Source organism: Pollicipes pollicipes, unplaced genomic scaffold (genome assembly GCF_011947565.3).
Source record: "Pollicipes pollicipes isolate AB1234 unplaced genomic scaffold, Ppol_2.1 Scaffold_4295;HRSCAF=5057_pilon_pilon_pilon, whole genome shotgun sequence".
Taxonomy (NCBI): Eukaryota; Metazoa; Arthropoda; class Thecostraca; order Pollicipedomorpha; family Pollicipedidae; genus Pollicipes; species Pollicipes pollicipes.
Window position 1 is genome coordinate 6,540,878 of NW_023596461.1, and position 25,765 is coordinate 6,566,642.

Here is a 25,765-nt window from a genome sequence, read left to right on the forward strand (position 1 = left end):
GACAAAACAGCAGTTTGTGCAATTCTTACAAATCAGGGGAGGGGAAAATGGACACGACCAAAGCCTTTCAAAGGGGGCAATTTATATCTTGTCCACAAGACGTCATTGGTCATTTACTTCCAACATGGTCACACTGCGCTGAAGATAGCTTATATTTACGGATCATTCTGTGCTCGCATGTGCCATGATACCTGAGAGGCTTGTTCGAAAATGAAAATAAATCGGCTTACAACTAACTTAAAGCTATGAAGAAACCAGTTACACGCCAACAGATTCCACACTGAACGTTATACCAGCGGGTCCACTGGAGCCACACATCTTGTGTGATAAGCTGTTATGCATAGTAAGACATAACAGGTGTGATGGGGCGGCCGGCAACATAACCCGACGCCTGCCCGCGTACGACTGTAAGTCCCGAACCGTCTCATGATTCACCAAGTGGGGTTCTAACCGCAGCTCTGACGAAACCCGACGTTACGGCCGGGCGCTGTCAGAAGGAGGTAGCGAGCGGGGCGTTTCATGCCTTCCACGCCTCGCTCGTCTTTCCAGTTACCTTACGTGTCTTCCCTCGCCGAGCAGAGTTTCGAGTCAGAGTCCAGAGCCGAGTCCAGTCAAACATCGCGTGTTCATAAGATGAGGTCCTGGCGTGGTGAGATGATACACCAGAGAGATTCCGTAGCCAGACAAACACCTCTGCACGTGCATGGAGATGTTGTCGAGGGGGTAATGTTCGAAGCAGCTTTGTCTTTCCTCACACTGCACTAAAACCTCGTCCGACTCCAACGCGGACGAGGGAAGACACCAGCGTGCAGACCGTGTGTTGTATTAGCAAATTCGGTTTGATACATGTTCAGCGTATCAAGGGCTGTTGACAAAGCCTCCAGCTAGCGTGAGAAGCACATTTTCAACAAAGCTAAACAGAGCATTGGTCGCGTGGCCCGCATCGCCCGTCGCCACTGCAGAGGCACATCACCCCACCACCGTCCTCCCAATCCGCCCGCTCTCCGGCCCCTGCCTTGAAGCCTCCGCGCGCGCGCCGGTCGGACCCGCGCCGTCCTCCAATTCCATTAGATCGGGCCTAGATGGGGGCCGGCATCAGCCGGCGTTGGCCGCCTCGATCTCGCGCCGCACGATCGTCTTGTACTCGTCGAAGCCGCCCTCCAGCGCCTTGACGGTGCCGTCCGCGCAGACCCAGAGCTCGCGGCACACCATGCGGATGAGGCGCTCGTCGTGAGAGACGAGGATCACGCCACCCTGCGGGCGCGACGGCGCGTCAGAGCGGCAGCACGGGGCCAGCCAGCCGCCGCCACAGACAGGCGCACGGCCGGCGCGCATCAGGCCATGCTACTGGGGTCCCTGGACACGCGCTGGAGGTAGCCACGGGTCATTGCTCCATTTGCCACAAGCTGGGAACAAGGATGTCCGTCTTTATGCTGTACGGGATAAGTAACAGACCATATACCGGATCCCTGCTCACCGCCCGAAAAGACCTTACTCTGGTGATCAGCAAAGAGCCCAGCGGGCATCACTATAACCCTACATCATCGTCATCACATGAGAGCAAGCGGCCAACAACACTGAGCCAGCTGAACACCGCCGCGCCCGGCTTCTTCGAGCGCCACGCCGCAGCAGCGCTCCAGCGCCGCGGCTCTCTCGGCGACACGGCCTGCCCGCCCGCTCCAGCGTCCCGTACTCAGTGGGACCGGCGACAAACTCACGTTGAAGCGGTTGATGGCGTGTCCGAGCGCCTCGATCGTCTCGATGTCCAGGTGGTTGGTCGGCTCGTCCAGTATGAAGAAGTTGGGTCGCGCCATGCAGAGCGCGGCAAAAGCCACGCGCGACTTCTGACCCCCGGAGAGACTGCCCACCTGGCGGCCAGAGCGGTCACGGTCAGCGTGGGTCCGGCGAACACGAGGGAACCAACACCATACCATCAGCAACCCCTGGTGTAATCGCTGTGGATCGCTGGAAAAGTTTCGCAGGTCAGATGAAGCGCAGTATAAAGCGTAGTATTCAAGGGAAAAATGATGCATCACATGACTGCAAAGTGCGATGGATTAGCATTGCCAAACCCACCAGCGAGACACGCGTAGATACATCGAAAAAGTGTTTAAAGACGCAAACCACTGTCGAGATACCTCACACTGTGTTCTCCCACATTGGTTGTCATATGGCTCGAGAGTGTAGCACACGACGTTTGGCAGGTAACAAGCGCAACTCTCGACAGAGACAAATCTGAACATCGCCCCCAGTTCCGTTTCCGCCGACACACCAACCGCTGACACCATGAGCCGTCATCCAAGTGGCGGCGACCCGCAGGCAATAGTTAATCCCACTCCCGACAGATGTCTCAGCTGCCACGCCGTTGGCCCGCGAGCGATAGACGACACGGCCGGCCGCCGCAGCGGCGATGCGCCGGCGCCTCCGAGCCGTCTCCGGCCGGAGTCGGCGGCGGGGCCGGTCGAGCCGCACCTGCTGCGTGGCCAGGTCCCCGGACACGCCGAAGCTGCCCAGCTGCTGGCGGTACTCCTCCACCGGCCGACCTGCCGGCCAGGCCCCGATCAGCGCTCAGCACCCCCAGCGGCAGCCACAGCTGCCGGCCTGCACGCTCGCCACAACCCTTAATCCGCTTGTTGCATTATACGATACAGAGCAACGTATTTGGATTTATCTCAGAAGCCTGTGGCATTCATTAATATATGGCTGCATCATGCGGTGTCCACGTCCACGCAAGGATGTAAGTAAAATAGAATAAAAATCGTCCCAAAAGAAAAAAAACTGTCACTCGCCCGCCACGCGGCGTCAGCAGAAAATGAAACACAGACTGCTAGCCTACATCACTGCTGTTGGCTTGTCATCCGACCTTAATGTCCGCAACACTCTCATGTTCCACGGTACATATCCGAGACTACACGCCAGCAAGGCAATAGCATGCTCATTTACGTTGTTATCCTTGTATGTTCATTCGTGTGCTAGCACTCCTGCCTCAAACAACCGTGTTTCGACCATTCACTTCCCGTGCGTTCTGTCCACCTGTGTGTCTGGACAAGACCATACAGCAGTGCCTGCTCACATATCCCCGCGCTCTGTGGTGCTCACCTGGGAACCGTTTTGGCCAGCAGCTGGATCGAGTGCACGGTCATGTCTAGCTGGTCCACGTGGTGCTGCGAGAAGAACGCGATCTTGAGGTTGCGGTGCGCGTGCCGCATGCCAGCCACCGGCGACAGGTCGTCCATCAGGATCTTCAGCAGCGTCGTCTTGCCGGCGCCGTTCTCTCCCCACCTGGCGGCGGACGGAGCAACTGGTCACTTATCGGCCGCCAACAGAGCCCGCCAGCGAGGCCCTCAAGCCGTCGGGAGGGGGCAAGTGAGCGGAGATCGGAAAAGAGGGAGCCGTGCTCCCGCTGGTACCCGCTACACCAGCAGCCTCACTCACAATGCAGATGCCGTGACTCCATGCTGGTACTGAGGTCGACCTTGCGGAAGATGTAGCGGTCGGAAGTGGGGGTAGCGGAAGTCGACCTCGTCCAGCTGCAGCACGGGCGGGTTTAGCGGCTCGGTGGCGGGGAACTTGAGCACCACCTCCCCCTCCGGCACGATTCGGCACCAGCACCGGACTGAGGAGGCACACAGGCGAACGGTGATCACCCCCGGAGGACTGGGAGCGGGTCACACAGCGAACGGTGGAGGTACACAGGCGGAGCGGCCGGGAGATGGCCGTGACAGCGGTGGACGGCGTACGGATAACAGACGGGGAATGACAGCTACCACTCCGATGGTAGAGCACAACCGCCGCGCACGACACCGACACACGGCCGGAGCGGCAGCGTACACACTCCGATGGAAGAGCACAACCGCCGCGCACGACACCGACACACGGTCGGAGTGGCAGCGTACACACTCCGATGGCGGAGCACAACCGCCGCACGACACCGACACACGGCCGTAGCGGCATGTACACACTCCGATGGCAGAGCACAACCGCCGCGCACGACACCGACACACGGTCGGAGCGGCAGCGTACACACACTCCGATGGCAAGCACACCGCCGCGCACGACACCGACACACGGTCGGAGTGGCAGCGCACACACTCCGATGGCGGAGCACAACCGCCGCGCACGACACCGACACACGGTCGGAGCGGCAGCGTACACACTCCGATGGCAGACTACAACCCGCGCACGACACCGACACACGGTCGGAGCGGCAGCGTACACACTCCTCCGATGGCAGACTACACCGCCGCGCACGACAACCGACACACGGTCGGAGCGGCAGGGTACACACTCCGATGGCGGAGCACAACCGCCGCGCACGACACCGACACACGGCCGGAGCGGCAGGGTAACACTCTCCGATGGCAGACTACAACCGCCGCGCACGACACCGACACACGGTCGGAGCGGCAGCGTACACACTCCGATGGCAGAGCACAACCGCCGCGCACGACACCGACACACGGTCGGAGCGGCAGGTACACACTCCGATGCGGAGCACAACCGCCGCGCACGACACCGACACACGGCCGGAGCGGCAGGTACACACTCCGATGGCAGAGCACAACCGCCGCGCGCGACACCGACACACGGTCGGAGCGGCAGCGTACACACTCCGATGGCGGAGCACAACCGCCGCGCACGCACCCACACGGTCGGAGCGGCGCGTACACACTCCGCGCCGCGGTCGGACTCCCACTGCCGCGGCGTTCGGCATGCTACAACACGCAGCCGTTCGACCGCACAGCTTGGTGAGTTCAATGAATGCTGCGCTTACTCCACCTCATCCTATGGAAGACATGTCACTTACAGCTTTTCCAGCATCTTGATCTTGCTCTGGACCAGCGACGCTCTCTTGGCATTATATCTGAACTTGTCGATGAACTCCTGGGCGTGTGCCCTAAACGCCATCTGAAGAGATCCAGACAAGCACAACCATGAAGACACGAACATTTCGGACAGGGCCAGGCCGGGCATCAGTCCCTGACTCGCCTAAGACTGCGTCTCAGCTGACGCGTAAGCGGTAGTGCCCGTTGGCAGCACGCCATTCAGCCGTCGGAGGGTTGCGGAATACAGGCGCGCGCTACAGAGCGACACGCTGAACCACCCGGGAGACAAGCATCGGCGACGAAACGAACTCAACGACACGGCAGCCAGGGTTGTGAGATCGAGGAGATAAAACACAAGCCACAGGTGCTGAGATCCTGCCGTTCTTTTGACCAGCCAGCCGAGGTCGTCAAGTGACCCTGTAACAAAACTGACACGAAGCAGAGTCCTGTTGGCACTTACCTGAGCTTCATACTCCCGTTGCTGATTCTTCATCTTCTCCGTCTTGGCTTTCACAAAGTGCTCATAGTTACCTCTGCAAGCAGAAGGGTGGGCGGTATACAATAATACCCAGAGCACTGAAGTTACAGATCCCAAATAGGTAGCAACATATATCAACACGCATTATCGCGTTATGCGTATCACTTACACTGCAAACGCCTTCATAATTCCACTTTTATCGTGCGTCTCAACTAATCTTCGCCCCACTGACGTGTGCTGCTAATACAACAAGCCAGAACGTCTCCTGAACAGTGCCTCAAAACTCCCGCTTACGCCACCTGGGTCCGAGCGCCGTCACAGACGACACCAAAAGACCACGCCCAGAGGCCGGGCGTGGGTGGCGACGCGGCGGCCGTCCTCACTTGTAGCAGTCGATCTTCTGGTTGTGCAGGAAGAGAATGTCGGTGGGCACCACCTCGAGGAACTGGCGGTCGTGCGACACCACCAGCAGCGTCGACGGCCACGTCTGCAGGTAGTCCTCCAGCCAGATGATGGCCTTCATGTCCAACATGTTCGTCGGTTCGTCCAGCAGCAGAAGGTCCGGCCTGGCAGGCGCGGGCGCCCCCGTCAGCGGCCGCTCGCAGTGGTCTGACGTATGTCAGCAGGGCGTCCAGTGCCACACTGACAGTGTCAGCGACGAGCCAGGTCTATCGCGGTATGTAAGGCAAGCTCGCCATCGCTGGTGCCGGCGGTGAGGCTGTGCGCTACCGCCCGCAGGAGCGGTGAGTGACCACGAACGTTCTCAGGTCTCACACAGTGTCGTCATGGACCACAAAGCACACGCTTGGGGCGTGGCGGTACCGCCAGACGAGAGCGCGCACACTTCCCATTGACTAGCAGCCATGAGATCAGCCTCGCACCGCTTCACAAGAGGCCAGCTGCGACACGCACAGCTGGCGAACTCACTTTGAGAATAGGCCTGCGAGCTCACTACGAGAAGTGGCCCGAGATCTCGCTGTGAGAAAGCCTCCGAGCTGACTGTGAGAAGGCCTGCGAGCTGATTGTGGGAAGGGGCCTGCGAGCTCATGAGAAGGGGCCTGAGATCTCACTGTGAGAAGGCTTGCGAGCTGACTGTGAGACGGCCTGCGAGATGACTGTGAGAAGTCCTGTGAGCTGACTGTGAGAAAGCCTGCGAGCCGACTGTGAGAAAGCCTGCGAGCTGACTGTGAGAAGTCCTGCGAGCTGACTGTGAGAAGGCCTGCGAGCTGACTGTGAGAAGTCCTGCGAGCTGACTGTGAGAAGTCCTGCAAGCTGACTGTGAGAAGGCCTGCAAGGTGATTGTGAGAAGAGGCCTGTGAGCTCACTGTGAGAAGAGGCCTGCGAGCTGACTGTGAGAAGAGGCCTGCGAGCTGACTGTGAGAAGAGGCCCGCGAGCTCACTGTGAGAAGAGGCCTGCGAGCTCACTGTGAGAAGAGGCCTGCGAGCTGACTGTGAGAAGAGGCCTGCGAGCTCACTGTGAGAAGAGGCCTGCGAGCTCACTGTGAGAAGAGGGCGCGGGCGAGCGCCAGCCGCATCCGCCAGCCGCCGGAGAACTCGCGGGTGGGCCGCTTCTGCATCTCGGGGCTGAAGCCGAGACCACGCAGGATAACCGCTGCGCGCGCCGGCGCCCGGTCCGCGTCCGAGGCCTGCAGGCGCGCGTACACCTCCGACAGCTGCTCCGAGAGGTTGGCGTCCTGGTGGCTGGAGACGGGAGATGAGGGTCACCACGGCACGGCATCCTGGTGGCTGGAGACGGGAGGGGAGGGTCACCACGGCACGGCGTCCTGGTGGCTGGAGACGGGAGGGGAGGGTCACCACGGCACGGCGTCCTGGTGGCTGGAGACGGGAGGGGAGGGTCACCACGGCACGGCGTCCTGGTGGCTGGAGACGGGAGGGGAGGGTCACCACAGCACGGCATCCTGGTGTCCGGAGACGAGGGGGAGCGATCAACACGTCGGAAATACGCCACAGTACGAACCACCATGTTCTAATAAACGGACATACTGGTGTCCGGAATACGCAACAGATAACTGTATTGGGTCCATTGGTCCTTCCACTAACGCCCAATAACATACACACAACATGACCAACTGCAACGAGTAAGCTGACGCCCGTTCTTCACAGAAGAGGCAGCGTTTTCCCTGCCGTTCACAGTCGTTACGGCTAGTTAGTGATGGCCCATCTTGCGGTCATTCTATCAATCTGGTCTTGTGACTACGCTAGCCGCAAGACCACCGCAGTCTACTGGCGTTTGTAGCATTGCCCACACGTCCACAGGCGGGGTGTTTGCTGACAAACCGGGAAGCGTCTTGTAGGTGACGTATTTCCATTGTGGCGTCATCGGCCGGGGAGCTACCGCCGCATTCTCGCGTGCCGATTGACCTCACCTCACCAAGTGACCACCGCCGGAGTCGGGGGGGGGGGGGGGGGGAAGGGGAGGGGGAGGGGGAGGTCACCGTCCCGTGTAAATCCTCCCAGTCGTTGCTACTATCGTGGAGAGGGTTGTTCAACGCCAGATGCGCTCCAGTCTGTCCAGAAATCATCTTCATGTCTCAGCCCAGCGTGGTCTGAGCCCGCACCATTCCGTCGGAATCTCTCCCCCGGGCGTCCCAGACCGGACTCCGGGAGTCATGAACCGCTGACCATGGCTGGCTGGGCTCCATGGCTGTGGTTCGATCCATGGCTGGATTCGGTCCATGACTGAATTCGGTCCATGGCTGGAGTTCGGTCGATGGCTGGAGTTTGATCCATGGCTGGCGTCCAGTCTATGGCTGAACGTCGGTCCATGGCTGGAGGTCGGCCGATGGCTGGAGGTCGGTACATAGCTGGTGTTCGGTCCATGGCTAGATATTGATCCACGGCTACAGTTCGGTTCGGATCGGTCCATGAAGTTCGCGACTGTTCGCCCTCGTTCGTCCAACGGCGTTGGCCTCGGGCCGTTGCTTCTCCAGGTTGAAAAGATTATGACCCAATTTCGATACCCTGCGCTTGACGTTTCTTACACTGTGCAAACTTTATGTCATCATGTTATGCAACACGATAGCATACCCTTGGGTAACACGATTTTCTTATCTTTATCACGAAAACGGAGGTGAATTTTAACATCAGATTGCTACCATAAATGTACCAACAATGTTACAATGTTGTGTAGTCAAAACAGCCCACATGTGGAAGTCCTGAAAATGCGATAGAACAAGTTTTAAAAATGCACTGCCTGTCCCTGAAACTCTCTGGCGCTATGCTCACTGCTGCAAGCATATAGCCCCGTCCAAACAGCGACCGACCGTGTCGGCCCGGGCCGCGCCGAGGCCGCTCAGTAACAACATCTTCAGCAACGCCGGCATCCACTCTCGCCGCCGTCCGAGCGCTCACCCGTCGTTGATGCGCGCGGTGAGGTGGCGCTCCCGCGCCAGCAGCTCCTCCCGCGCCGTGTCGCACTCCAGCACCGACTGCAGCGCCTCCGTCTCGTCGCCGGTGACCTCCTGCTCCACGTGCAGCACGCTCACGTGCGAGGGGATCACCAGCTGGCCGCTGGAACAGCGCCGCCGGCCGTGAGAGGCGGCGGCGGGCCGCCGACAGGCGCCGGTGGTGCCCCGCAGTTTGTATCATCAGGCGGCAGACCAAGGTCTGTTCGGCTACGAAACCGAGCGCCAGCAATGCGTCAAGCAAGAACGAGTGGACGATGGAGTAACGGGTCGGTGATTTACGAATGAACATGTGCATGACAGGCTCTCACGACAGTTTGATGATTTGTTTACGGCATTCGCGTGATTTAGATGATGACACCAACATCGCATCTCTGTCGCCAGCTGACGGGTAGACGTCGGCAAAATACCAAGGTACGAATTGAGTCCGACACGTTTTCAAGCGCACTTACTCCATGAATACGTCAAACGCTTCATATTTCCCTCTAAAAGATGACGTCATCACTTCGCGTAACTCGCTTCACATACAGACAATGAGCCTCTTGAGACGGAGGTAACGGACAAAACACACCGAAGCGAAGGCCTTGGACGAGTGGGCATCACGTGCGCGTGTCGCACCGGGGTGATTCGATCTTTCGATCGTGCGCAAGGTGAAGTTCTTTTACACTCATTGCATGGCGTGTTTTCCGTTTAGCAGCTGGCGTGTTGGTGGTGGTGAAGCAGCCGCGGGATTCACCCACCTGGAAATCATTCGCAGCATGGTGGTCTTGCCGAGGCCGTTCCTGCCCACATAGCCGTACCGCCGGCCGTACACCAGCGTTATGTCCGCCCCGGTCATCAGCACCCTGCCGAGACACGGCGGCACGGGTCAGGGGGCACACTGACATCAGGTGCACCCAGTGGGGATGTGGTGGGTGCACACCCTGACCTCGTCTGACCTCGGCCTCCTGCAGGGACAGGGCAGACGGCGCACGCTTCGTCAACAACACCACGCGAGGACGTGATGGACGGTGCAGGACACGCTGACACCGGCATCCCTCTTCCGCGGACATGGCGCAGAGGGTTCAGAATAGACACTGATATCAGCATGCTCCACAGGAATGCTGGGCAGGCAACACACTATAGTCACCAACATCTTTCCCACTCACCGCCACCGCCCTTCGCGCACGTCGCATGTGCGTGCTTTGCCCCCCCCCCCCCCCGCCCCCCACTCTACTCCCACCGCACCCACTTGTCTCCGATGGTAATGTCGAAGTTCTCGATGCGAATGTCCTTGCACATGTTGGCGCCGCGGGCTTCTGCGCGCACGTCGCGTTTGGAGATGACCTGCGAGGCGCTGGCCGTCTTCTCGGCCAGGCTGGCCGCCGCTGGCGCCGGTGCCGCGCTCTGCTTCTCCAGCTTCTTCTTGATCTTCTCCTCAGCCTTCTCCAGCTTCTTGGTGTCCACGCGCTAGCGGCGGATGGCAGAGCGGAGGGGGGTGAGGTGAGCACTAGTCGATGAGAGAGAGAGGTGTGAAGTGAGCACTCGTCGATGAGAGGGAGATGTGAGGTGAGCACTCGCCGGTGAGACGGAGGGGTGAGACGAGCACTCGGCGGTGAGACGGAGGTGTGAGGTGAACACTCGCCGGTGAGAGGGATGTATGGGGTGAAGACTCGACTGTGAGAGGGAGGTATGAGTTGAACACTCGCCTGTGAGAGGAAAGGGTGGGGTGAGCACTTGCCGGTGAGGTGAGCACTCGTCGGTGAGATGAAGGTGTGACGTGAGCACTCGTCGGTGAGAGGAAGGTGTGAGGTGAGCACTCGCCGGTGAGAGGAAGGTATGAGGTGAACGCTTGCCGGTGAGACGGAGGTGTGAGGTGAACACTCGCCGATGAGAGGGAGGTGTGAAGTGAACACTCGTCGGTGAGATGAGGGTGTGAGGTGAGCACTCACCGGTGAAACGGAGGTGTGAGACGAACACTCGCCGGTGAGAGGGATGTGTGAGGCAAGCACTCGCCGGTGAGGGGATGTGTGAGGTGAACTCACTTGTGAGAGGGAGGTGTGAGATGAATACTCGCCTGTGAAAGGGGGGGTTAGGGAAGCACTCGCCTGTGAGATGGGGGTGTGAGGTGACCACTCGCCGGTGAGAGGCAGGTGTGAGGTGAGCACTCGCCGGTGAGAGAGAGGGGTGATGTGAGCACTCGCCGGTGAGAGGGAGGTGTGAGGTGAGCACTTGCCGGCGAGAGAGGGGTGAGTTGAGCACTCATCGGTGAGAGTGAGGGGTGAAGTGAGCACTCGCCAGTGAGAGGGAGGGTGAGGTAGTTCGCCATCGTGTTCACGTTGCCGAGACCTTAGCACGATACTACAACCGTTTTCGCTAAAGATCTAAGCCTGGCGTAGATGTACGGACAGGGGTCAAAGGTACTGGACACACTTCCTGGAAGTTTAACATTGACGCTGTGACCATGCACGAAAACAGATGGCTTTATATGGGGTTTGGGTTTTCTGCTCTCCTCTTTGCGGTCATTGCAAGCTACCACCGAATCCTTCTGGATTACTGATGGCCACAACACCAAACAAGTCTGGTCTCTTCTGACACATCAGCCATGCAGAAAAAGGCCGGTCCTGATGGTCAGCCGTGATTACCTCAAGCATTTTAGGTCAGAACTCAGTCTCACTACATCTGCCAATGGAGCTGAGGTGCCGCACATGTGCTTTCACAGCCAGACAGCAGCTGAGTGGTCAAGGACAGGGAGCCGCAAAAGATCCGGGCCTAGCCTCCATCGTTCCACTACCGTACCCGGCCCCGTCTCATTCAATTCAAGTCAATGCCATCCCATCGCGTCCCATCTCATCTCATCTCATCTCATCTTATCAAATCACATCACATCACATCAATCACACCACATCACATCTCATCCCATTCCATTCCATTCCACCCAATCCCGTTCAATCCAATTCCCACACCCCTGAGCGGGACTGACCGAGACGACCTCCTTCTGCGCCAGCCAGATGCTGGGCATCTCCTGGACCGTGTCGTCTCCGGCCAGCGAACCCAGGTGCACGGGCGCCTCCAGTCGCTTCCGGCCGCCGTTGGCCACCTGGTGGCCGTCCGGAGCACTAACTCGCAGCTGCGCCATCACCCGGTCACAAAGCAGGCTGCCGATCACCACCCCGGTCAGGGTTACGGTCAGGTCACCGACAGGTCACGCTCAAGGCCACTGTACCCTGCACAGAACAACGGCGGAGAAGACCTCGCGCACAGGTCGACGTCGAGACCGCAGTCCCCGCTGGAATGTGGTGTTTAGCATAGCCTCCACCAATTCCTTCGCTCCTCGCCACCCACTAAGCGTTCACCGCTGGTGGACACTGGCGTTGTCACGCATGGTCGGATTGAGACGTACTGATTACGTTTGTCAATTCAACATATGAGATTTGATGACAGAGAGCACGCCTTAGTAGGCGCAAGCGGACCGCATAAGCAAGTCGGTAAGCAAATCCGTACCAGGGGCAACATGAGAACAGAGCACGACGGACCAGAAGTTAGGTCAGGATAGAACGGTGTATCGACGTCAGGTCACGACAGAGCGGTGTATCGACGTCAGGTCAGAACAGAGCGGTGTATCGATGTCAGGTCAGGACAGGAACGGTGCATCGGCGCAGGTCAGGACAGAGCGGTGTACCAACGTCAGGTCAGGACAGAGCGGTGCGCCGTCAGGTCAGGACAGAGCGGTGCACCGACGGCAGGTCAGGAAAGAAGCGGTGCACCGACGTCAGGTCAGAACAGAGCGGTGGTACCGACGTCAGGTCAGGACAGATCGGTGCAAACGACGGCACGTCAGGACAGATCGGTGCACCGACGTCAGGTTAGGACAGAGCGGTGTACCGACGTCAGGTCAGGACAGAGCGGTGCGGCCGACGGCAGGTCAGGACAGAGCGGTGCACCGGGCGTCAGGTCAGAACAGAGCGGTGTACCGACGTCAGGTCAGGACAGAGCGGTGCAACGACGGCACGTCAGGACAGAGCGGTGCACCGACGTCAGGTCAGGACAGATCGGTGTACCGACGGCACGTCAGGACAGATCGTGCACCGACGTCAGTTAGGACAGATCGGTGTTACCGACGTCAGGTTAGGACAGATCGGTGTACCGACGTCAGGTCAGGACAGATCGGTGTACCGACGTCAGGTCAGGACAGATCGGTGTACCGACGGCAGGTCAGGACAGGTCACAAACACTGACCGAAACCACGTGCTCGCTGTCGTCGCCGGCCACCTGCTCTACGATGCCGCCGATCGCCTCGTACACGTCATCGCCGGACTCAAACTCCTCGCCCGAGTCGAGCACCCCTGCCGGCGAGGGGGCGTGCCAGAGGTCAGTTCCACTCCGCCGCCAGGTCGCGGCTCATTTACCCACAGCCGTGGCATCGGACGACCCCGTGACCCCCTCCCCGTCCCGTGCTGTCGGCAGTCATTTTAGCTTGTACACTTTGACTGGCCATGTCCATCATTTTGCTTGAAGACTTGATGCAACGTGCAAGTACTCTGGTTACAGCTCGCACATAAAGTGTGAGAATGTTGCATCGCGGAAATAGTCGAATAAATGTGGAGCGTGTAAAAAGCGTGTCTAAAAAGGTAAGGAAATGCGTGCCAAATGTTACCGCCCGTAAATGGTGCCACTTGCATACGGCGGATATTCGGCAAACACATTTTTCGCATGGAAGTTATCGAAAAAGTAGTGCCCAAAATCATCACGACTGGTCAGCCAACAAAATACTTTTCTTTCAAAACTCCAAGCATAGCATTTTCCAGGATTCTTGAGACATCAGGACGTAGACATACCAGGACAACTCGGCAATGACCACAAAAGTATTGGGAAAACATATTATTTCCAACCTAACATTCTAACACCAACTGCAGCCAGGAGCTACAACAGCGAATTTCTACCCCAAAGTTTCCTCAACATGAGTCACAGTTGTAGTTCGAAGATTAGCAGCATCTTGACACGGCCCATGTGACATGGGCTTGAAACCATTCTTCCCGCTACCACAACGACAATCTCTGCGAGTCTACTGATCAAGTCCCCTGCCGATAACACTCGAAGCCAACCTTCCCAGCTCAACACCACGGTCAAGCTCTACTGAAAAAAACCTGGTGTCAAAAGGTTGAGCCACGTCCAAGGCGTTTTCATGTAAAACAGGTGTGTGGTTCAGCTGCCGCCACATCCAGTCCATATACTTGCTGAGGCCGGTGTAGACGCTGGGCAAGCCCGCGTCGCCGCAGCCGCGGCCACTCGACACCACGGCCACCAGCCGCTGCCGGCCGGCGGGGCCGACGGCCAGCGGACCGCCGGAGTCGGCGCGACACGCGTCCCGGCCACCGCCGGTCACGTCGGCTGCACACAGCATACGGCCACCGAAGCCGCCCGGGAACAGCTGGCGCACGAGCGAGTTGGGCGCGGCGCCGTCCAGGTGCAGGCGCTCACATTCGGTCGGATCCGTCACTGTCACGTCCGCCTCCAGCAGCACGGAGGACGGGCGTCCGGCAAACCTCGTCACGCCCCAGCCGGCGACGGTGGCGCGCTGGCCGGGCCGCACCCGAACCCAGCTGTGCCGGCTGCTGCCTCACGGCCGCCGACAGCGTCAGCATGGCTAGGTCGTTCTTGAAGCCAACATGTTCCGGGTGCACGACGACGCGCAGCACGTCCCGATCGACGTGCTGGCCGTCGGTGGTCGTGCCGAGCCAGGTCTCACCGAGCCGCACCACCAGCTGACTGGGCGCCACTCTGACTAGACAGTGGGCCGCCGTCAGCACGTGGCGCGAGCTGAGCAGTGAGCCGCCGCACAACCAGCGGACCGAGCCGTCCGGCTGGCGGGCCCCCAGTAGCGCGATGAACGTCCACTTGGTCTGCCGCTCGCTAGGGGACACCTCGTCACCTTGGGAAATGGGAACGGGCCTGCCATCGTCTACCTGTTGAAAGCTCAGGGAGGGTTGTTCGAACGCATCAAGCAGGGCCGGACTCAAGGCGACCGTCAGCAGGAAGAGCCCGCAGTAGCGACATGACACCGGCAGAAAGAGTGGTGCCTGCTGTCCGCCATCCGCGCCTTATATACGGCGGAATACGCCGCCAATCTCATCACGAGCGCCGCTTCAGCCGCTGCGGCGGCCGCTGGCGCGAACCAGTCGGTAAGTACGGATCCGTGGTCAGCCGGCGCTAGGTACAGCCATACCTGACAACCCGGGGCCTAGGTTCCTCCACCAGATGTGGAGGCGAAAGGCGGCGGGAAATTCCGGCTCGGGGAATGCAATCTACCCCCAGCTTCGGATGCATCCAGCCACGGCACGGCGGCGTGCTTTTGCAATTTGCCATTTAGCCGTTCGTCATTTCGGCATGTCAGCTTGTTGACATGTCGCCACGTTGCTAGCCGTCATTAAGGAGCTTCCCATTTCGGCACGTCGGCATTCTTCCATGTCGCTGACATGGAAGTCGTCATATACCAGTCGACAAACAGGCGCTCGACAAATTGAGTCGATTTTTGTCCGGACACCTCGGTGACGTGACGACAGTTCCAGAGATATCGGCATGCATACTTTCGACCACCATCGAAGACCATCACACAAATTAAACAATCATTTTGAAAGGTACGTATTCACCTGAATGCGGCAGGAAAATACATCAAATCGGGAGTAACGGCAGACACGGGCCAGGTGGAAATGTGGATAATAGGCGAATCCTAACCTGGATGCGATCGGGGAAATGGATCAACTCGACCGGTGGCGCAGCGGTCCCGAAGTTTGCATTATGACCTCTTATCGTGCTCAGGCCATGCAGCATAACATAAGCATGTAATGTGAGGACAAACCCACAGCTAATGAAGGGCTCATGGCTGGCAGTACGCTCACTTATGATATCCGCCACGGATCCGCCGTAGCTGCTCGCGGAAACACACATCACAGCCAAGGTCAGATCGGCGATTTGTCCTGGCTAGATGCATGCGGTATGACTAATTAAGGGACACGTTGACCGAAGTTATACCGCTAGTTAAGAAACCATAACTGCATTTAGGTAGTGAATTAGACTACTCATAATCGGCGCTGGAAACACCACGACAACATGAGTCACTCACATGTTCGCACTCACGCCAGTGATTCAAAGATTAGTGAATCGGGATGCAGCGTGAAAACATTTAGAACTAAACAATACGCAAGTTGAAATTTGACTCATGATGCGACTGGAAAATTTCCGATGTGATAGCAAATCTCTCCAAACTCCCAAACCCACCAAGCAAGGCACATTCTCTCATTCAGGGCATTTTCGATGCAGCAAAGACAACACGCGCCACCAACGACCTTTGACCTAAAGCGGTTTGATATCTTATCTGAACTAGGATCGTCCCTACGCATATAACAGACCGCGACTTAGCCCGGAAGAAAAGGGCAACGGAAGCTATGGTTGAATCCGGTTGTCAGAATTGATTCCTGGAGTTACATATCAGTGGGTCCTTTGAAAGTGAAGGTCTTAGATGGAAGCACGAGTGAAATCAACGGGTCATCGTTAACACCATGCGCCTGTAACAAACGCATTTTCGTTTGCTTCCTTGCTGATGTTTTTTTAAGAATGCGGTTGAGGAGGCGGGGCAAAGGATCAAGCCAGCTAACAAACCCCAAATCAAGAAAACTGAATGTCTGTTCTAGGAATCATTCGAATAATTGTCGACGAGTACCCGCCTTATTTACAGAATGAATACGAAAAAAGCTTAAGTACCTGTCATGCACATCGCATCACATATTCCTCAAAACACAGGCATATCAAGAATTTGCGCATCCTCAGAGCCAAAATCTGAGCCCAGATATCGCGGCTGCGAGGGGGGGAGGGCACACACCAAGATATCCTTATGTCCGGGGACGTAGGGAGGTCTAGGGGTTCAAGCTGGTCACCCTGGGAGGGGCGAACAATTACCAGAACACCACCTGGTTAGATATGTACTGTCATTGACATCAGGAGGGCCGCACAAGATCCCGGCGAGGGATGAGAGGAGACAGCGTGGCTCCTGGATCTCCCGTTTGTGAAGCCTGGCGGTGCAGGACGAGACCGTTTCCGGTACAACAGGCCCGCCGAAAGCAATGTTTATTCGGTAAGAAGCGACCTTCGCTGCCCAATACTACGCACATGGATTGTGTTTGGACACTGCTGCACGCATACAAGGTCGTGCACGGCGAGGAAACGTACCTTCCACATACTGGAACAGATCTTCGTCCATGTGTGGGAAGGCATCGCGAACAATTCGGGCTGCCATTGTCCTGTGGCGAACCAGAGCACGTTACAGCTCTCAGGCCGTTGCTATGGTGATAACTTGTGACTAGAGAACAAACAGCGAAGAAGCATTAGGAGTGAAAATTAGACATTTTAAGGTTCAGTGACATGTGTGTCCGCCAGCTTAGCTTACTTGTCAGCTTTCAGGAAATAGAACGACTTTTTCTGCTGGAACCCAGCCTCACTGAACTTCATTTGTTTCTGCCTTTTCAGGTGGGACTGCATGGGAACTAGGGCACCAGGGGAGCTAACTAATGCTCACTTTCTTAGGATATTAAACTGACCCTATGCCATGGGCTAGAAAGAGATGAGCAAAATTACCAAATGTGTACTGCAGCCTCTGCTCCCACCTAGCTTGGGGAAAATTCCATTGTCCCTGTCATGCAGGATGTCCCAGCATGAGGTATGCCATACATGGCGCAGATGCAGTGTGAGCCTGGCTTGGGTCTGAGTCGCACAGCGGTGGCTGGGGTCAACGTGTCACGCAGGAGGGCATTCCAGTCAAAGGGAACATCATGTGAAGTCAGGCACCACCTCCATGCAACACAAGAAGATGCTGAACTAGCAGCCCCGTGGTGCTAGGTGCAAGTCCAAAGGAGTGTGCATTGTTTGGCCCAAATGAAATGCAGGCAACTGACATTCAGCTGACAGCTGACCAAAGAGGGTGACCAGGCCTCAGGCCAAGGGTGCTACAGCATTGTGCAGCACGTGACACCCTCCTCAGCAATGTCCGGTGAAAGGGTGCAGGCAAAATTATCCATCGAACTAGATGGCACAGCCTGGGTGGTGTGTTCAGAGTACACACAGGGTTTCGCTTAGCAGGTACTCAATTGAAAACCATTCATGTGAATCACTCAAATCAATGTGGTAAAAAGGGCTTTATGGGACTATCTTAAACAGTACTGGCTCCAGATATCCAGCATTGGCTCCTGATATATGAGATATTTTCTAATGGTGGGTGCTAGTAAAATCTGATTTGACTCTTGTGAAGGACTTTTAATGGCAGACCACTCCACCAAGGATCAGTGACGGAATACAATGATGATGTCACTCAGGCCAATATCCGTAGTACAGTAATGCCACCCTGAGGCAACTGAGTCCCCCCCCCCCCCCCCAGATGATGCTGTTCCCTCACTTTCCAGACAAGGCTTGTCCTTATCTTTGGATCTGCCCCACATTGTTCAAGCCCAGACTACCAAATGACCCTTGTATGATGAAGCTGTACTCAGTGTATGCTGTATATGTATACAAGTACAAGCAAGCAGGGGCTAAGGTTCACAAACAACTACCACAGAATGATCACCACCTGGGTTGCTGATTTAAGAATTATTTAGTTTACATTGCAAGTCCATCAACAATGAATGAATGACCCAAACCAACATGGCTTTTCTTGGACCTATGTCATACAGAGTGAAAGCACCTAAAATTTACAAATATTCAAACACACATGAATATACACCAAATGTGAAGTCAACAGATAAGTAGAGTTGAGAGATAAAAACATAAAAATGGGACAAAAGCATGATTCTGCTGTGAAGTAGTTATGACAGCAAATTCATGAAGCAGCTTTGCTTTTGACATTGCTGGTGTTGCCTGCTCCCAAAATCTCAGCTGGCTGTCTCCAAGCACACCTAAGTCTCCCTCCTGCCACACTTCATGTACTTTGGTGCCACTCCAGTAAAGTCAGGTGCATATTGCAAAGAACAGTCTGCATCACTTTGCACATGAACCCTCCACAGGAAACAGCGCGCTCATGTGACTGCTTCGCAGGCATGTTGAGGAAAAAATTCAGCAAAATGCCTGATGGTGCACTGACATGTAGTGGAATGCCATTCACAAAGATGGTGAAATCCCCAGCTTAAGAGCATACCCCAGGAGTATTTCAACTGCAGCAAGCATGCACTGTCAAGGCAGCCTATGCACCATAAAGTAGAACCATTCAATGTTTGCCTGTCAACATGACTGCAGCTAGCTTATTTAGTAATTTTATGTTACCCTGATGTGTTGAGCTCGAAGACATCTTTAATAGAGCACACAATTCAAGGCCTGACTTAAAAATACAGGCACATTACATGCTTACAGCATTGGTATTCCTCCATCCTCAGTCAAGTGCCATTTTCGCATGGACTTATATGCTTATATGGGAAGGATGCTGTGTTAAATTGCATGAAGGAGCACTGTCTCTAATGTACTGGATCAACTCATCCTGTACTATACATTACATAATTCAGATAGAGAAGGCATTAGGTTGACTGCTTGATGGCCTTCAGTATCATACACCTTTTTGGCGAATTGGATCTACCTGCTAAAATTTCTAAATGTACTGATGCCTGCCAGCATCTGACAAAGTATGTTCTGAGGAGCAGACAGAGTGATAATGACCCAAGTCTTTTGTAAAATGAGCATACCTATTGCAAAGTATGCTTTTTGCACACATTCAAAGGGATATTCCAAAACATTTCTAAGAACCATGTCAGAAGGGAAAAGGGGACCATCTATGCATTCTTTAAACATGCAAGGACATATGGGTTTGGATGGACATTTGACAAACCAAAGTACAACAAAGGGGCTGGGATGAGTTTGGATGCAGTAGTTACACTCAGGTGTAAATATAAATCATGCTCATCTTTTTTAACATTAAAATCCCCAAAATCAATTACCATTTTCTTCTATTCATGGCAAGCAGGATAGCTATCTTTGTTTCATGCTTCCCGTCCAGAGTGCAAAAAGAACAAATTATGCTGAACATATCTGGCATAACAGTGACATTACTGCACCAGTTTCAATGCATGTATGTCATTGATCTGAGCAGACAGAATCCTGTACACAATGTCCACCAATTTCACTGCACAGAGGCCCAATGTTGCAGGGCATCACAATGTTATAAAGGTAATTTTGCACAACAGGAGTCTGAAAATGTTTTTACACCACAGCAGTTTAAAAATTTGAGTCAATTTTGCCTTGTCCAACTTACTGAATGCTGCCACAAGTCAGGCCACATGGATGTTATGTAGGCATCCAACAGTGAAAGGATTTTTGGCAGACTCATCTCCAGAGTCAAAATTAGGGTTTAAAGAGCACCCTTGGCATGTGCCACATGGGCAATATGTTGTGATGTAACATGTAATGCAACATGTAAAAATGGTCACTGTACATACAAGAGAATGGAGGTACTACCCAGCATAGCTGGTGAACAGCCAGGGGAGTGAAAGCAAACAACCAAAAATGCATAGCATATTTCATGGCGATGCCAAAAATAATTTAAAAAATATACAGACACGAGCATAACATGCTTGCAACATTATCAAAAAGCTGTCCTTTCACAAAATACTGATGGAAATGGACGCTACACCACGTATAAGCTCAAGATGGTATGGGAGACAGCCGTAACCCATTATAGATCGCACAAGCTTAGAGAGATGACCTCTTTACGAGGTGTCCGCAACACGGGCCATCCGCGGCGTGGCAATCACATATAGACGCCTGATTTGAATGAAAATTTCCTTCTAATCATGCATGGTCAAAATAGCTATCTAAGTACCTGCCTATAATTGACGCGCCCCAGCACGGACACACTGGTGGCAGCTGGCCGTCACTCATCGGCAAGCCAGTGCCCAGGGCAACGTTGTGCAAGCCGATTTGTCTCTGCGTGTCCATAATTGAGGCATAACAAAGCTTCCCAATTCTGGCAGCCATTACCGGCACCAGGGTTATTGACAATGATGGGTAAATATTTGTAATTTATTGACGTTTTTGCCATTTTACGGATAGAATATGCATAACTAGTTCCTTTTCAGCTTTTTTTCTCAAATATATATGGTATAATATGACAAATTGACAAAAATATCAAGTAAACGCCCTACATATTTGTTGTGAAGTGAAGTCTACATAGTAAAGACATCAAAAAAACTTCACACACTCACAGCGACCACACCGTGTACACCGCGCACGGCGGAATAGCATCGGCACTGTGGGACCACGAGAAAATTGGGGGTGGTGGGTTGTGTGTGGTGAAGTTGGGATACGGAAGCTAACGTTGTATCGCTGATCAAGGTAGGGTCGGTATCCTTCGAATTTTTAAATGGAACGAGGGCGTCTGCCTTTGCTATGTGGTGTCTGGTTACGCACCCGTCGCTGTGGTATCAAATCAATGGCTGCAAGCTTTTCGGTGTTGTAACTGCCCGTGCCATACATGACGTGAACAAGCAATGACGACTGTGACTGTCGTCTGTTTCAGGGCAGTTTCAAGGACAACGCCATACTCATCGCATTCTGAAAGCTGTGGGGCTTGAGGCCATCCATAAAAGGCTGTGTTTTGAAGGTTGCAGCTGCAGCCTGAAGGTGCTAAAATGAGTGCAAAGTCAGGGAATCAATTTGAGGCGTAAGTGCCATACTTTGTATTTTAAAAAATTGTTTGGCTTGTGATGAATTGGTGGTACCAATCTAGCTTTCATCATATCAGAAGCATTGTACAAGACAGTGACTTATGCTGCTGGTCCCATTTTATCCTGTAGCATACAACAGCACCTCCCTGCAGCCTGTGTTGGTGTTTTCTCAAAATATTGGATAAAAATTACCATGGAACCTCATTTGTCACCTGTACTTGACCAATGCTGCACAGCAAAGTGCTTAAATCTGGCATAAGAAGTAAGGAGATACTGTCATAGAAACCAGGGTGGTACATCTAAACATTTTCAGGATGAGAATCTCATTTCTCTTTATTGATATGAGATCATTAGGTTTTGTTGCAAAACATGCAAAAATGCATATTTCAAGCATGATAAAATGCATGAAATACAGTGTTAAAACAATAATCTATGCACATAGTATTACATACACATGTTATGATTTAATCATGCAGTCTTCAGTGGGTACTTCAATACTGCAGTAGGTATTTAATGGCCAGGCTCATTGTCCTTGCAGGGCTTTCATCTGTCACTTATAACAGTATTTATTTGCAAATGGTGATTATGGTTGCACTTCCTTGCACTCAGCACCTTCCTGAGTTTGATATACCTATATTGGTCATCAGTTGTATGATGATAACCTTTTTTCTGAAGGTGACATAATGTACTCCATCTGTATTTTTTGTGACTGGTGCTGTATGCTTCAAAGCGCTTGTTATATGTGACCACTTTTGTTATGAAGGTATGATAAGAGTTTAATCCATGTCACCATGTCTTATAAATGACTGTTTTTCAGTTTAAAAATGAGTGATGACAGTGGAGAGGAAGACAGGGAGCTGAAAGTTGGTCATAAACTGGTATGTAATAAATATCTGTATTTTGCATTTGTGGGTTCTGTGGGTACTAACATCTTATTTTAAGATAGAGTGAAATCAGTTTGATGCCTTTTTTGCTGCTTTGTGTGCACCAGTGGCATGGATGAGTAATATGATTTCATGTCCCCTTATTTTAATGTTAAAATACTTGTATCATATTGTAGGATATGCCTATAGGTCATCATATCTCTGGTGCATACTGAAGTACACAGCAGCAGTTATGCTGTTGTCATGGAGGCAGCATTGTCATTGGGGACCATCAGCCCCTAATGTGATGTTACACCATCTTTGTTTCAGCCTCCTCTGGAGATCCCATCACACCATCACAAGCTGCAGCATGTGCACTGCTTGTGGTTCACGGCACGTTCGCCAGGCAACAAACACTCGGCCAGCTTTGACCAGAACCTCAAGCTGGTTGGAAGGTATGGAACATTGCAGACTGTCACATACTGGCTGGATTGATACCATGACATTCCAAGGGCCGCTAGCTATCCATGCTTGCTGAGACAGGTGTAGGTTGCTTTGCATCACATGAAATGCCTTGGGGGATTGCGATGAATGTGATATTTGGTAATGTGTATAACACAGTCGAGAGAATTTGGTAATGTGTATAACACAGTCGAGAGATGCGTCACCGGCTGTCTGCAGTGTCTGGTGCTGTGACTGATGCTGATGTGGCGGCAGGTTTGGCTCAGTGGAGCAGTTCTGGTCGATATACGGGCACTGTGTCAGGCCACATGACATGAAGGGCCACAGTGACTACCACCTCTTCAAGGAGGGCATCAAACCCATGTGGGAGGTGGGTGCCGCCGGCTGGCTCTCGGTCTCGGCACTGGCCGGTGTTTCCTCTTGTGCTCATGTCTGGTCCATGTGTGGCCAATGGTACCATTCACTCAATTATTTGCGGGCCAAGGCATGTCGGAGCGCGCAGTGTAATTCTTGCCTCAGTGTGTTGCGGCGCATCGCCGAAAAGCATGGGGCTTGTTTGCTCACCTGTTTGATTTTGCAAGATGCGCTATCTTTTTGATCGTAATTCCGCAACTTCTGACGCCGTTTGAAGGAGGTAAGCTAGCGTAAATCTCGTGCCCCACTCCAAGAAGAGAAGCCGCGGCCGCGCTGCCCCCCTGCGCGTGCCTGGGCCGTGCTGACCCAGCGCCGCCGCCGTCCGGCCGCCAGGACGACGCCAACAGTCGCGGCGGGAAGTGGATCGTGCGGCTGCGCAAAGGCCTGGCGTCGCGCTGCTGGGAGAACCTGGTGCTGGCGCTGCTCGGCGAGCAGTTCATGGTGGGAGAGGAGATCTGCGGCGCCGTGGTCAGCGTGCGGCACATGGAGGACATCATCTCCGTGTGGAACCGCACGGCCGCCGACACGCCCACCACCGCCCGCATCCGGGACACGCTCAAGCGCGTGCTCAACCTGCCGCACAACACCATCATGGAGTACAAAACGCACACGGACAGTCTCAGGTACGGATCCAGCCTGTCGCACACCATCATGGAGTACAAAACGCACGCGGACAGTGTCAGGTACGGGTCCAACCTACGCACGCGGACAGTCTCAAGTACGGACTCAAACTTCGGAACGACACTCATGCAGTACGCAACACACACGGACAGGCTTGGGTACGGACGGTTGGGTGCCGCCGTCGACGAGTAAAAACACACCAGCAGTTTCTGGTACGGAAGCCGGGCTTCAGCTGGGACACAGGAACACCCCGACAGGATCGGATTTTGGGCGATCAGACAAGTTCCATGGATTACAAAACCCATGCCGACAGTCAGATGTGGTCGGAAAACGCCGTCACTCACTACCAACAGCACATCGAGGATCTCTAGTACTGGCTGTTAATCCAGTCATAGTGTGTGAGACGCACACTGTGAGCCTGGCATACTTCGCCGTGATAAGATACAAAAGGCGTGCGGACGGTGTCAGGCGTGACCTCTCGGACATCACCGGGGTGGGGCACAGCATCTGCTCCCGGGGGCACAGAGCGCACAACGGCTGTCTGTGAAATAGGCTCCTCCCAGCCTGCAGCACGAGTGCTCATGTCACCATGAAACGCAGAACGCTCGTGAGAAGCCTGAGGTGCAGATGGCCCAACTGTCTAGCAACTTCGTGTTCGGGGCTTTCGACTCGTTATGGTTTGGCTTAGAGTCCTGTGGGGCTGCGGCGGTCTTTTCAGGGCTATGGGGTAAAGCAGAGAGGTGGTTGGTTGGAGGATATCCTGGAGATCGTGGGGAACCGGCCTGCACGTGCGCCGGCTCATGGCTGACGTCCGTGGCCGTCTGGGAAGATGGGGCGGGGCGGGGCGAGGGTCACGATGAGGCGGTGAGTGGGGAGAGAAGGAGCGGGTGGCGGGTTTGGGCGTGCATACCGTCAGACTCTGGGGACCCTTGGACTGGTGCCAGCCTCGTACGCCGCCCGTCTCCGCTCACACGCCAGGCGCGCGCCGGCCCACAGCCCAGGCCGCCCTCCTCCAGCGCCGGTTGGTGACGTCATCTACGTTCTCTTTCAGAGACAACTCTAGCTTCCGCAACACGGATCTGTTCGTCAAGTAAGCGTCCACCGGAGTGGAGTGGCATGCTGACATCTAGCGGCTGGTGATAGAAGCTTCGACGTCTCCCGGTGTCTGGTGCCTCTCGGCCTCTGTCCAATGGTGCGCCTCGCGCGCGACAGTCATCAAATACACTTGTTTTTACGCATGACCCACGCCTGGTTTCACCGATGATGACGGCACTTTTTGCCCAAGCGGGAGTTGCGTCCCGTGCATGGGAACAGCGCGAACCGCTGGCATGTCTGACAAGCTGACATGTCATGCAACAAGGGACGAACTCTGAGCAGCTATTGTCTCCCGTGTTCCGCACAAAACCGGCACACGACAGCCGCGGCCATGCGCGCTGTGCACCGGACGTCCGCGTCTGTTGGGGCTCGTGTGTTCGCGCAGCGGCTTGTGTGGCCGTATTGATGGGGTGTGTATTGGCCGAGTCTATGTGGTGTGCGTGGTCGTGTCTATGGGTCCCGTGTAGCCATGTCAACGGGTTCGATACGCAGCGGCGGCGCCACGGGTTTTGAGTTGGGGGGGGGGGGGGGGGGGGCAGCATTTTCGAGGGAACCTCCTGGACGAAATGGGGCCTCCTTGCAGGGAGGCCTCCAGCACGGCGTCGTATTCCAGGGGAGCGGCACCGAGAACACTTGCCCATTATCAAACTGGTATATGTATCATATCCAAGTAAATAAACCTTAACAGTTGAAAAACGTAGAATGGGGCCTTCTAATTATCCAGGAAAGGGTCTCGCTAACCCAAAGCAGGGTCCCCTGTCCCAGGAAAGGGTCTCCTGATGCATGGAGGGGCCTCCTAAACTAGGTTAGGATGCTTACGATCACGGAGGGGTCCTCAAATGTAGAAACGTCCTGGTTCCGGACCAGGATGTCCCCAGACAGGACATCTTGATCCGGGACCGCGGCC

General features: G+C 54.8%; 2 protein-coding genes and 1 pseudogene across 3 annotated transcripts; 1 reads left to right on the forward strand and 2 right to left on the reverse strand.

The window, feature by feature from the left end:
* Positions 1-983: 983 nt before the first annotated feature.
* On the reverse strand, positions 984-11,861 carry LOC119096214 (ATP-binding cassette sub-family F member 3-like; annotated as a pseudogene).
* On the reverse strand, positions 11,855-20,637 carry LOC119096603 (ATP-binding cassette sub-family F member 3-like). Its single transcript, XM_037219505.1, has 4 exons — positions 20,560-20,637; positions 16,935-17,005; positions 12,948-13,054; positions 11,855-11,866 (listed from the first exon to the last, which is right to left on the reverse strand). Exons 1-4 carry the CDS (start codon positions 20,616-20,618, stop codon positions 11,855-11,857), a joined length of 249 nt encoding a protein of 82 aa, XP_037075400.1. The 5' UTR covers positions 20,619-20,637.
* Positions 20,638-20,966: 329 nt separating this feature from the next.
* LOC119096213 (eukaryotic translation initiation factor 4E type 2) lies at positions 20,967-25,004 on the forward strand. Of its 2 annotated transcripts, none has more exons than XM_037219013.1 (7): positions 20,967-21,071; positions 21,256-21,399; positions 22,221-22,281; positions 22,597-22,721; positions 22,984-23,098; positions 23,476-23,765; positions 24,815-25,004. In XM_037219013.1, the coding sequence occupies exons 2-7, from the start codon at positions 21,368-21,370 to the stop codon at positions 24,855-24,857; spliced, it is 666 nt and encodes a 221-aa protein (XP_037074908.1). In that variant the 5' UTR covers positions 20,967-21,071; positions 21,256-21,367; the 3' UTR covers positions 24,858-25,004. The 2 variants fall into 2 exon arrangements, with proteins under 2 accessions (XP_037074908.1, XP_037074909.1); XM_037219014.1 differs by having other exon boundaries at positions 20,996-21,014.
* The last annotated feature ends 761 nt before the right edge of the window (positions 25,005-25,765 follow it).